General features: G+C 34.2%; 2 protein-coding genes across 4 annotated transcripts; one reads left to right on the top strand and one right to left on the bottom strand.

Moving 5' to 3' along the window:
• The first annotated feature begins 1,246 nt into the window (after positions 1-1,246).
• LOC107428988 (uncharacterized) lies at positions 1,247-4,970 on the top strand. 3 transcript variants are annotated; one of them, XM_016039599.4, is made up of 10 exons: positions 1,253-1,727; positions 1,889-2,005; positions 2,099-2,181; positions 2,483-2,566; positions 2,695-2,770; positions 2,885-2,957; positions 3,452-3,525; positions 4,195-4,288; positions 4,553-4,644; positions 4,808-4,970. In XM_016039599.4, the coding sequence occupies exons 1-9, from the start codon at positions 1,607-1,609 to the stop codon at positions 4,608-4,610; spliced, it is 780 nt and encodes a 259-aa protein (XP_015895085.3). In that variant the 5' UTR covers positions 1,253-1,606; the 3' UTR covers positions 4,611-4,644; positions 4,808-4,970. The 3 variants fall into 3 exon arrangements, with proteins under 3 accessions (XP_048319285.2, XP_015895085.3, XP_015895083.3); XM_016039597.4 differs by having other exon boundaries at positions 1,256-1,727; positions 4,553-4,634; XM_048463328.2 differs by lacking the exons at positions 4,553-4,644; positions 4,808-4,970 and adding an exon at positions 4,444-4,498 and having other exon boundaries at positions 1,247-1,727.
• Positions 4,971-5,761: 791 nt separating this feature from the next.
• LOC107429007 (cullin-3A) lies at positions 5,762-9,891 on the bottom strand. The gene is made up of 2 exons (XM_016039617.4): positions 9,324-9,891; positions 5,762-8,076 (listed from the first exon to the last, which is right to left on the bottom strand). The coding sequence occupies exons 1-2, from the start codon at positions 9,482-9,484 to the stop codon at positions 6,039-6,041; spliced, it is 2,199 nt and encodes a 732-aa protein (XP_015895103.1). The 5' UTR covers positions 9,485-9,891; the 3' UTR covers positions 5,762-6,038.
• Between the last annotated feature and the right edge of the window lie 1,760 nt (positions 9,892-11,651).

Here is an 11,651-nt window from a genome sequence, read left to right as displayed (position 1 = left end):
CTTTTTTTGAAGAAGAAAATTGTATATATATAACAAGTGTGGCCTCAAGATGGCATCACTCTATTTAACCGTTGCATCGATAACATTAAGACACGTAGCAATCCGTTTTTCTGTTAAAATGTGAAGCAAAATGACTATTTTGCCATTCTTTACTTCTAAGATAATGAAATGCACCGTTTTAACCTCCTGAGGCTTTGAAACACTCAAACAGGTTCTGCACCAGTCCTTAGCAACACATCACAGCAGCATTACAAGATGAATTTGAGGATTAAATTATCACAATTCTCAAATAAATAAACTTTGTTACTGGGCACTTCTTAGGATGGTCCAAAATTCAAGCTTTTAAGTTCGAATATCATCATCAAATAAACTCTCCTATTATAGTTTTGTGACGTGAGAATTGGAGGAAGTTAAACCTATGTGGTCCTTTTGGAACAACTTATTTAACAATCAATGTTAATGATAATTTTTAATCTTGGTTTCATAAGAAATGATAATCCCCCTTTCTCAATTTATATATAAAAAAAAAAAGTTAAAAAAAAAAATGCACCAACCTAAGTGGGTTACCATAACAATGTTACGTGCATTTCATCAAGTTTCCTCCAATATCTAATGCTTCGCCTTGCCAATGTTGTAGGTAGAGTGATTTCTTTTGTTTATTTTGTTTTTCAAGCGTAGGTGGAGTGAATTGGGTGGTAGTGTTTATTTTGCTAATCTTAATTCAATAATATTAAATTATCAAATTTGTTTACCTTGATATGTAACAATGGCTTGCAACGATGGCGGGGCATTAAAATGATTGATGTTTTGGATAACTTTGGGGAAGCTAGGCTTCAGTTTGTATTAAATATTAGGTGCTTTTAGGTTTGGGTTTGCCATTTGTTTGCTTCGAATGCTAATAAAAAAAAAATTGTTATTCAATTTATTTTCCATAAAAAATTTTATCAGTCACTAATCTACTGTTACATCATTTGACAACCACAAAATTGCTATTTCAATTAGATTTATTATCACTTTGGTTTTGTTTCATATTATTTTGTTTCTGGGATGCTTTGTTTCTTTGAAAAATGTTGGTTCTTTAAACTTAGCATTTAAAGTATGGAAGTTCAAAATATATATATACATATATATATATATATATATGTAAATTTAATCCCACATCCCCACCCATAAGATGGTATTTGAGACACCTCCTCTTCCTTCTTTCCTACAATTTAAAAATTATTGTAAACCTGAGGAATTCAAAATTTATTTATTTATTTTATTCTATTGAATTGGGCAGCGGACCCAGCATATATGATGGCTTATGCGCTTCAATAAGAGCTTGTGCTTGTATGCGATCAGTTGCCCAGCATAAGCTAGCCTTTAATAATTATTTATTATTATTTTTGGAGAAAAGACAGTCAATTATGCATAACAGCGTAAACTATGGTTCACTAACAAAATAAAGTGAAAAAGTTTGATATATTTTTTTTTCCCCCCCGGAAAATAAGCAAATAAAAATATTTCCCAAGTTAGTTCAAAGGAGAAGGGAAACAGAGAGGTTGGTTTTATTCGTTAAAAATTAAGAACTGAAAAAGGGAGGTTTCGCCTAAGGAATAGAGAAATGGAGGCGAGCTTGATGAGATGCTGTAATGGCAGCAATCTCCTCAGAACCCTCAAACCTCTCCATTTGAAATTTCCAAGGCCTCTTCGTTGCTCTTCTTCCTCTATGCTCATCCACTCTGGTACACCTTTCATTGTTTCTATGTATTAATTATATATACCTATATATATATATATATAGACTTCGATTGCGATTTCACTTTTTTGGCTACAAGAAACTTACAATTACAAAATCTGGTCAAATTTTCCATTTGATCTCGAATTCTTTTATTTTCTGGGGAAGATGGGTTGGAATCCGTGAAGAGAAAATATGACGCATTGTTATTGGACGCTGGAGGCACTCTCTTGCAGTTGTCGAAGCCCGTTGAAGAAACTTATGCCGCAATTGGCACCAAATACGGTTAGTTCTCTAGATTCTTGGTATCTAGTAGTATTGGGTTATTACCCAGAAAGTGGTTTAATTTTATTTGGATTTTTCGTATGCTTTTTCTAGGTCTCACTGCAACACCGCCAGAAATAAAGCAAGGGTTTAAAAGGGCTTTTTCTGCTACATGGCCTGAGAAACTTCGATACCAAGTTAGTTATGCTGTCACATGCCTTTCCACCAACTGGATTCTTTTCCTTTGACCTGTAAATGAGTGTTTTTCTCAATTATCAGATTAGTTTTTCGGTGTAAACTCCTTGAACTACTCCTTTTTTTCTTTTCTTCTTTTTTAAGAACCTATAATTGTTTGGTTAGTTGGTAAATATGGTGGCTTTTTTGTTTCTTACACATTTACCGTTTACAATGTAATCTTCTTGTTGAGCAAAGGCCATGTTTTTTTTTTCTTTTTCTTTTTTTATTTGCTAAATGAGCTCTTTTTTGTGTTACTGGCAGGGAGATGGAAGGCCATTTTGGAGACTAGTTGTCTCTGAAGCTACTGGTTGTGCCAGTGTTGATTATTTCGAAGAAGTATACAAGGTGATGTTTCTTTAGTCCGGCTTTTTTTTATGCTTGTTCCTGACTTTAACATAAGTATGACTAGTAAATGCCAATATCATCGGTGCTGGGACCATAAATAAAGCTGTTACATTGTTTCTTTTATGTAGTACTATGCAAGAGGTGATGCCTGGCATCTTCCGGATGGAGCTTACGAAACAATGATCCTTCTCAAGGATGCTGGAGGTCATATTTATAAAGTATTCTCCTTTAATGATCACTGTAGTACTATGGAAATCTGATGTTTGTGAAACTAATAATTCCTGTTCCTTATCACTGATATTGCTACAAACAATGCAGTTAAGTTGGCTATTGTTTCCAATTTCGACACTCGCTTGAGGAAGCTATTGAAGGACCTACATGTTTTAGATCTGTAAGCAATAGCCCTTTCTTCTGATCGCTAATTTTGGATTGGAGGATTTGTTAAAGATGGGTCATCAATCAAAGATACATATCCCCAATCCTTGCTTCTAATTTCTGTTGTTTCTGCACCATGTTCGTAGTTAGTATGCTTTTTAAATAACTGGGTTGGAATGCTCATGCATGATGTTGCATATTGCTGTTTGCTGTCTCTATATCCGCAACATAAAATGAAACAGTCGAAAGTTCTTTACCTTCATCATCTTTTTTCCCATCCTTTTCCCGAATTATCTGTATTTAAAAAAAAAAACTCTTCCCAAGAGAGATTATTTTCCTCAAAAAAACTATACAGTTCCTCTTCTTTTACCCTGGAATTAACTGCAGTATTGGGGAGGAGGAAACAAAAAAAAAAAAAAAAAAAGAAAAAAAAAAGAAAAAAAAAAGAAAAAAAAAAGGAAATCCCTTCTGTTTTTCCTTATGCTGAACTTTTCTTGGTTTCCTTTATAGATTTGATGCTGTTATCGTGTCTTCTGAGGTTGGATATGAAAAACCAGATGCAAAGATATTTAAAGCTGCTTTAGGTATGTGAAATTACATTGAATTTCCTTCTTGGCGTGTTTTGGGTGAATTATTCTTTTGTTTTACTCTTTTTTACTTGCCTTTAATTCCATAAAATGATGGAATCTGTAGTTTGTGTCCTCTGTCTTGTCCTCCATGACTCTTTTATAAGTCATATCCTCCTATCTTGGGGAGCTGTAACTATCTATTCGTTTTAATTACATGCTGAAGCGTGTTTCTATTGTGGCATGTTTGGGTGTTCCATTTAAATTTTCTGGTTAACGTGCCATTTCTTGAAATATTGTGCAATTTTAAAAGGCTTCAGTAAATACAATTGGTAATTTTACATCTTAAACTTCCAAGCTTCTTTCTTCTATTATTATTAGTTTTTCATATTTTTCCAGGAACAGATACATGCACCTATTATGTCAGAAAAGAAAAAAGAACAAGAAAAAAAATCAGATTATTTCTTCTGTTTACCGTTTGATAAACATTGAGACACTTGTGGTGAAAGTGGTACATAAAATCCCAGCACTGATCAATTTGTCCCAAAAAAACATATATTTGATATGTTTACGACCTTTGCTTGATAATCAAGAACTCATCTTGACCCAATTCTCCAAAAGTTCAATTTTTCCCATTAATGCTTGAAAGACCATTGGAACTATTTTACAACTGTTGAAATGTTTTAGATCAAATCGGTGTGGAGGCTGGCAAAGCAATGCATGTTGGAGATGATCAAAAGGCAGACAAGGTTGGGGCCAATGCCATTGGGATTGATTGCTGGTAAGAGCACTTTGTAGTATGCATCTCATAATAGGAATATTTTGGTAGGTACAAGAGACTTGTACCGACTGATCACAAGAATGCTTCAATCTTTCTTTCTTTAGTCTCCTTTTTTTTTTTTTTCTTTTTTTCTTTTTTTTTTTTTCATGTGAAAGCGACAAGAATAGGATTTTTCAAGAAGTGGAAGTAGATTGAAAGATAGCTGCCAAATGGCTCATACAATTTTTGTTTAATCAGTATTTACAAATTGGTCTGAATAAGCAGGTTATGGGGAATAGATGTAAAGACATTCAATGATATTCGAAATGGCATTCTCATTTGAGAGTCGTAGCTTCCAAAAGATGAGGTATCAAATGGTGAATTTTCTTGACCATAATTCAAATAGCATGTGGTCCATTTCTAATCCTTCTTTTTGGTTGATTTGTGGTATTGCCCTTGTTAGAATTCAGTCGTTTTAAGCCACAGATTTTGTGGAAACCTGTGGATTTAGCTTTCTGATTATGTAATTTTCTGTTTCAGGAATAATTGCAATTGACTTCTTCCCTCAGAAAGTTACCATCCACTATTCTATATTTATCATTTTCATTTGGCGTGGAATAGCTTTGTTAATGATCTTGAATATTGTTCAGGATTATTGAGAATGAAATTTAATTTTAAAACTCAAATTTATATCTAATTTATATTTATGTTCGCGAAATGATATTTGGGTTTGTATCCTCGGGAGTGAAAGTTTACAGTGATAGCCTATGGTATACATCCATTTATCCTTTTGGAAACAGTTTCATCATTTTCTTTTTAAACCACTGCATCGGCACAAAGTTTCTTCACCTATATTTTATGATTGATGATGATAATATATGCATATATATATATATATATATATAGAATCCGTCTATGATGCAGACGTATATATATTTTTATCCTCCAAACCTCAAATATTGATGATGATTTATGAAAAAACCATCAGTATTATTGTAGAATTTCTTTATACATGTATATATAGTATAAATAAATAAATTAAATTCATGATTTTATTAATTACTAAAAGTGAAGCAAACAATTATAATATTTTTAAAACGCTAGTCAAGCACTTAAGAATAAGAATAGAATTTGTTAAAATTCTATGACACCGCATAAACCCTTTTTTTCTTTTCTTTTCTTTTCCTTTTTCTAAAAAAAAATAGCATATACATAAATGATAAATGACTAAAAGAAAAACGTTATCAAATAAACTTTATTTTATAAACAAATTAAAACCAATTTGCTTTTTTTTTCTTTTTTTTTTTTTTTTTTTTTGGATTTTATAGCTGGTTAATAAAATTTGCAGTTAGGCAAGTACGTTTCTTTTAATTTTTTAGGCGAGTGAGTTTCTTTTAAGTTTTAACCAGCAAGAAGCTTAATTATAAACATAAATCGATTATACACAGCTAAAGTAAAACCATTAAAAAAAGAAATCTAAAATCAAAAACATAATTGTTACCAAACGAGGGGTAAGCTTTCCTCATTCATCCATTTGTGCCTTCTAAGTCTCAATTACATTCTTTCAACTGTGAACATTCTGTGTCAGAAGGTACGCAAAGCTGATATTCAATTCAGATCAGGCCAAGTCACGTAGCCAATGGGGAAAGCAACGACAAATAGATATTCAATAAAAACCAAGGGCATTTTGGCAGAAATCAGACCAATATTCGATTTGCCTAAAAAAGGTACAATATCACTTATCAGTGCCTACACGCAAGGCTATTTCTTTTTAGGCAAGATACCGATACAATTTTCTGTCTGTCATATCCCTCTCCAAAAAGTCCCGCTCAATCAAGGACTCGATGCGTTTTTTAATCTCTGTTGGATTGGCTAAGAACCGCGATTGCAACTGCTTTGTGACCTCAGCTATTATATTGTTATGATCCAGAGTCTTCCTTGATTTCATGATCCTCACTATTGCAGCTTCTATCTGGGGCTTCCTGTCCTCCTCCACTCTTTGACGGGTCTCCTGTTTTTCCGGTTCTGATTCCTTTTGCGCAACTACAGTTCCTATTTTCACCTTATAGAATTTGCTTGTGAACTTGTCATTAACAAAAAATGCATCATCTTCACCAATATCTTTACTCATAGGCTCTTTTCGAAGAACATTTTTTCCCTTCACACAAGCCAAAGATTGCAGACACCTTTTCAAATCTGAAGCAGGAATTTCTGTAGCCTGCTCAATTTCCTTGTAGTTAAGCCGATCAGCATTATTGAAAAGCATCAGGACACACATTTGATATGTTGACACATTTAACTCGTGCTTCTGGCCCTTCCCAAAGAGAGCCTTTATATCTGCTGTTCCCATGTTGGTTTGCCAGGATAATCTCCGACCAGTATGGGTCCCCAGATAATATGATCTGAACTTCTCACAAAGTGCTGACATTTCTGCTGGAAGGTTGCATGTAATACTAGGCTGAGTTGGCCAAGATCCTGTTGTCAGAACCTGGACAGTCAATGTTGGGCCACTGCCTAGCTCAGGGTGGCTGGCATAAAACCCTTGCACTGTATCTTGGGATGTTTTCATGTCTGTAAACATGCCCTCCAACTTTGAAGTAAATTGGTATCCACATTCTGTCTTGAGCTTAACTATCAAACTTCTCTCTGCATCATCAGAAACAGTCTTTCCAGACAAAAGCCTCTTCGCCAAATGCTGTTTATAATATTTCTCAAATACATCTTTTTCCTGCAAGTACCTGAACAGCATCATCACCTTGTCAAGAATAGTTTCTACATCCTCTTCACTAACACCTTTCAAACCTTTGCGGAGTTTCTCATCAACAAACAAAGAAATGAACTCCGGGGATCGAGGATTCAAATTGATAAAATATTCAAAAGAAGAATTTAAAGCATTCTGGAATGTCTTGTCATTGGTGAATGATGAACTAATGATGCGATCATACTTATCTTTCTCATCCAAGAGTCGTTGGACAAATTCCACTGGATCCTTCAATTTCTCTGGATCAGTAACAAGCTGTTTACCAGTTTCCCTGATATGAGAAGTCATCACTTCACGTATTGTCGGAAGACCATCAGGAACCCGCCGGAACAAGTTGTACATTCTTCCAAGGTCCTCATACTTATCATCAAGAAGCATATTTACAAGACCTGAATTTTCCATGTGTACTAATCTCAGCATGTGATTCGCAATCATCTCTTTCTCCACCACATTTGTTATCTTGGCTTCACTCTTTACATCCAAGTAGTGTGTCACCCTTTCCAGTTCCTCATTTAAACGTCTTTCAGCCTTCTTCAGGTAATCCCCACAATCACAACATTCGATAAACTTTTGAGACTCACCCTTATAAAACTCAGCTGAAACCTCAAGAAAGGGTTTCTCAAAGTCTTCTTGATAGACAGAAGGACCTAAATCCATCAGCATCTTAATTATATTTCTCATCAACCCTCTGTTAATAACTTCACCAGTCCGTTCCCTATGTATTAGCTCAAGAAGAGTATTGAGAAGCCTTGTCTGAATCTTATTGAAGTGGACAATGTTATCCCTCCAAAGGTTCAGTCCAAGCTCATGAACGGGGGTTTTCTGTGTACTAGGAATATAAGTCCTGTCCATGTACATCAGGATGTCTCTGATCATTTGCAAAGCCTTATTATGATCATTCCATTTCCTATTCAGTTCTTCAAGAAAAAAACCTCCTTGAGCAGCTTCAATGGTTTTTGATATCTCTTTTAGATGAGAAGTCATAGTATTAACCAGTCCCATATACAGCTTCTCACCGAATTTGTGAAGTACCATATTGTATGCATTTCTAAATCATAAAGAAAACTACAGAATTAGAAAGAAATGCTTGTTTACGAGACGAATTGCAAACTTAAAAGATTATAATCACATCATAGAATCAAAATGATCCTTCCATCCGTGTCATCATAAAAACTTATTCAGATACTAAGACATAGCAAAAAATAAATAAATGACTTCATAAAAATAACTGCACTAGCATGACAAATCAAACTGGCACCTAAGTAAATGGCTTCATAAGGGCTTTTTGAACAAGCTGTGAGTGGCTAAGAAACATGGACTTCTTCTAAGAAAACCCTTAGTCACAACTTACGCGTCAGAAAAAAAAAAATAATAAAGTACCAAAAATACAATATAAACATCATAAACATAAAATAAATACACACACACACACACACACACATATAGACACATAATATGCTACAAAAACATCACGGTATACATGGCTGTATTCCTGGAAGGTGACAAGATTAATTAGAAAAGGATGCTCGAAAATTTTATTCAACGGACCAGCAGATATGTTGCTCTTTCCTTAAACTTCAAAGCTACTATACAATTACATAATCCTTTAAGAGTAGAAAAAACATCACAGCACTCCACCTAGTTCTACTACTATGAGTAACATCCTCCTCAATCAGTCTACATAGAAATGGTTTGAACTTCAACATATTTACTACCTACAAATAAACTATTTGCGATGCATAGCCTACCATAAAAAAGGTGTCTAAAGTAAAGACTGCAAAATATTTTTGGTTTTAACAAATAAACATACAAGAAGTTTCAAACACCATAAAAATATCATCAAATTAAAATTAAATCCAAATACACAACACAACCAAACAAAGACAACAGAGCACGACCAGGTTTCCCAGATAACAAAGCAATGAACAAAATTGCTGCTCCAGCTTCTAGCTATCTCACTGAAATAAACAAATTGCCATACCCAAATGGCCACATGGTGTAACAAACATTTCCAGCCATGTTCCCCGAAACTACAATCAAAGCAAAAGAATTCAAGCTCTAAAGTAAGAACCAGAAAATAAATAAATAATCGAACCAAATAACAGATAACACCACCAAATAATCTACGTAAAAAAGCCTTGCCATATGCTCCCAAGGAAACCACTCAAATTCAAGAAAATTATATCAAACTGTTGAAAGAAAATCACAAAAACAAAAACGAAAAATTCAGAAAGCCATAATCGACAAACAAAGAAACGCAAAAAGAATAATCTAGAAAAAGAAAAAGATGGGGACCTGTAAAGCTCTTCGAAGCTAAGCCCACTAGCATTGTGATTGTAAATCTCATGGATTGCATGCTCCAGAATCTTCCAGGTCTTGTCGGCGTATTTCGGATCCACCACAACCCTATGCTTGAAAGCCTCTATCTGGAAATTCCTCTTCTTCTGATTACTCATTTTTTTGTTTTTTTTAAATTTTCCCAAATCCAAAATCCTCAGCTCCGATTGAAAGAAATCCGAGCCAAAAAAACCCGAAATCTAAAACAGCGAGTTCGAAATCAGAAAGATCGGCGAGCTAACAAAAGAAATGATCAGAAACGAAACTGGAAGAGGAAGTCGGCAGAGACGGAAAATAAACCGGTAGAAATATGATCGGAAAAATCAATCGGTGGGGGAGGTTTAACGGAGGAGGATTTAGGGATTAAAGAATTATTGCAGGGTATGGATGCAAAGGAAGCAAAGGTTTAGGTTGTTTGGATGGTTAGAAATTGCCCTTTGTCGAAGACGAAGAAGGTTGGCTTTTTGATTAAGTTTCTTTTTCGTTTGCCTACACCGAAACGTTTCCTTTTGATACTTTCGTTTCGTGGTTAAATATTTTCGGCGCGTCTATTAAAAATAAATAAATAATAATGTGATGACTATATAAGTGATACTACTCAAAAACCCCTACTATGTAGCCACCTTCAGACCAACCGGAGAATTACAGACAAATTTATTAAATAAATGAAAAAAGAATACAAAGTCAAAAGAGGAAGAATTTACACCCAATCCAAACCTCAAAAGCCACCAAATTTCATAGTGAGCTAGGTCATTAAAATTTTATAAGAGAAAAATTCCAGTAGAAAAACTCCCAACACGAATAAAGTAACAGTTAACAAAAAATAAATCCTAACAAACCAACCCAAAACTAACAAACAGCTCTCAATATCAGAAGAATGACCATGAAGACATTCAGATGGTAAATTCAATAACCAAACATCATAATTTGATGAAATAGCTAACTTGGAAAGCGCATCAACAACCATATTACATATTTATATATATATAAGATCCTCAGAGAGATGCACAGCAGCCATAGAATCACTTTCAAGTCAAATTTTGTTTTCAAGAGAAGAACTTAGCAAAATACATAGCCTTAATAACTACATAAATCTCAGCTTCAAAAGCAATCATAGTACCCAAAGAAGAATAAAACCAAACTTTTACAAAACCACAAGCTGTATTATAAAAACCACCATAACTTGTTGGACTTGGGACTCTAAAGCAGTATTATCGGTATTCAGCTTTAATCCAACCTATTTTAGGAGCCAACCAATAACTGGTAAAAAAATTTTATGCCTTGCAGTATATACCCAAAATTCCCAAATTCCTTAAAACAGTTAAATCTAAAACTATGTTGTTCATATATGCCCAATTCTAAAAATGGAAGCCTCATGAATTGATTTCTAAACAAAAACCATAGAAAAGGTAAGAGAAATGAAAATACCATCAAATCTTATTTTATTCCAAGCATACCATATAGTATTAAACTGGCCAAAATATTAGAATGCTTAAGATGCTTTAGTTGACTGTTGAAATTTTGAGAAATACAAGCCATAAAGAAAGCCAAAACCGAATCATAGGATTGCAATCATATACCAAAAACTGAAAAAGATAAACTCCTACAATCGATGGGAATAGCTGCAATGTAAAAACAAATGCTCAACATTTTCACATGCATTATAACATGAGGAGTAACAAGAAACACTTATAATGCCACAAATAGAAAAATTATCCTCCATTTGAAAGTGGTTCTAAAGCATTCTCCAACACAAAGTAAACCTTGAAGGTGGAACAATATTGGGCCAAAGAAATTTCATCCAACAAGGAGGAACAATCAAATCAAAAGACTTACCTCCAGCTAACTTTGAAATTGTTTATCTCGTTCAGCTCCTTTTAATCTTCCTCATTGCCAAGTTCTTTTAGCCTTCTCTCCAGGCTGAGATTAGACTCATGAATCATTGCTAGAGGATTTTGAGAATGTTCACCTTCATTAAGAGGAACCATAACATGCTTAGAAATATCCCCAGAAGAAACTAAAGCATTTTTAGATCGAACAACACCTTCAGCAGCATTCACCAAATGATCACTTGTAGCAATTTGATCATAGACAAATGAGTTACAATCCCTGAAAGCCCCAAGAGGCACTTTTGAGTGGAGAATATCCCTTACCAAAAACAAAATATAAATTAGCATCATAACTTTCATTATTCGATGCTGGAGCATCCTAAGCTTTTGCATCTTTCAATTTGTTGGTATTTTGCATATTCAAAAAATTTTAAACGCACACGAGAGGTAAAATTAT

Source organism: Ziziphus jujuba, chromosome 12, assembly GCF_031755915.1.
Source record: "Ziziphus jujuba cultivar Dongzao chromosome 12, ASM3175591v1".
NCBI lineage: Eukaryota > Viridiplantae > Streptophyta > Magnoliopsida > Rosales > Rhamnaceae > Ziziphus > Ziziphus jujuba.
This window is presented reverse-complemented; position numbering and strand designations above follow the sequence as displayed.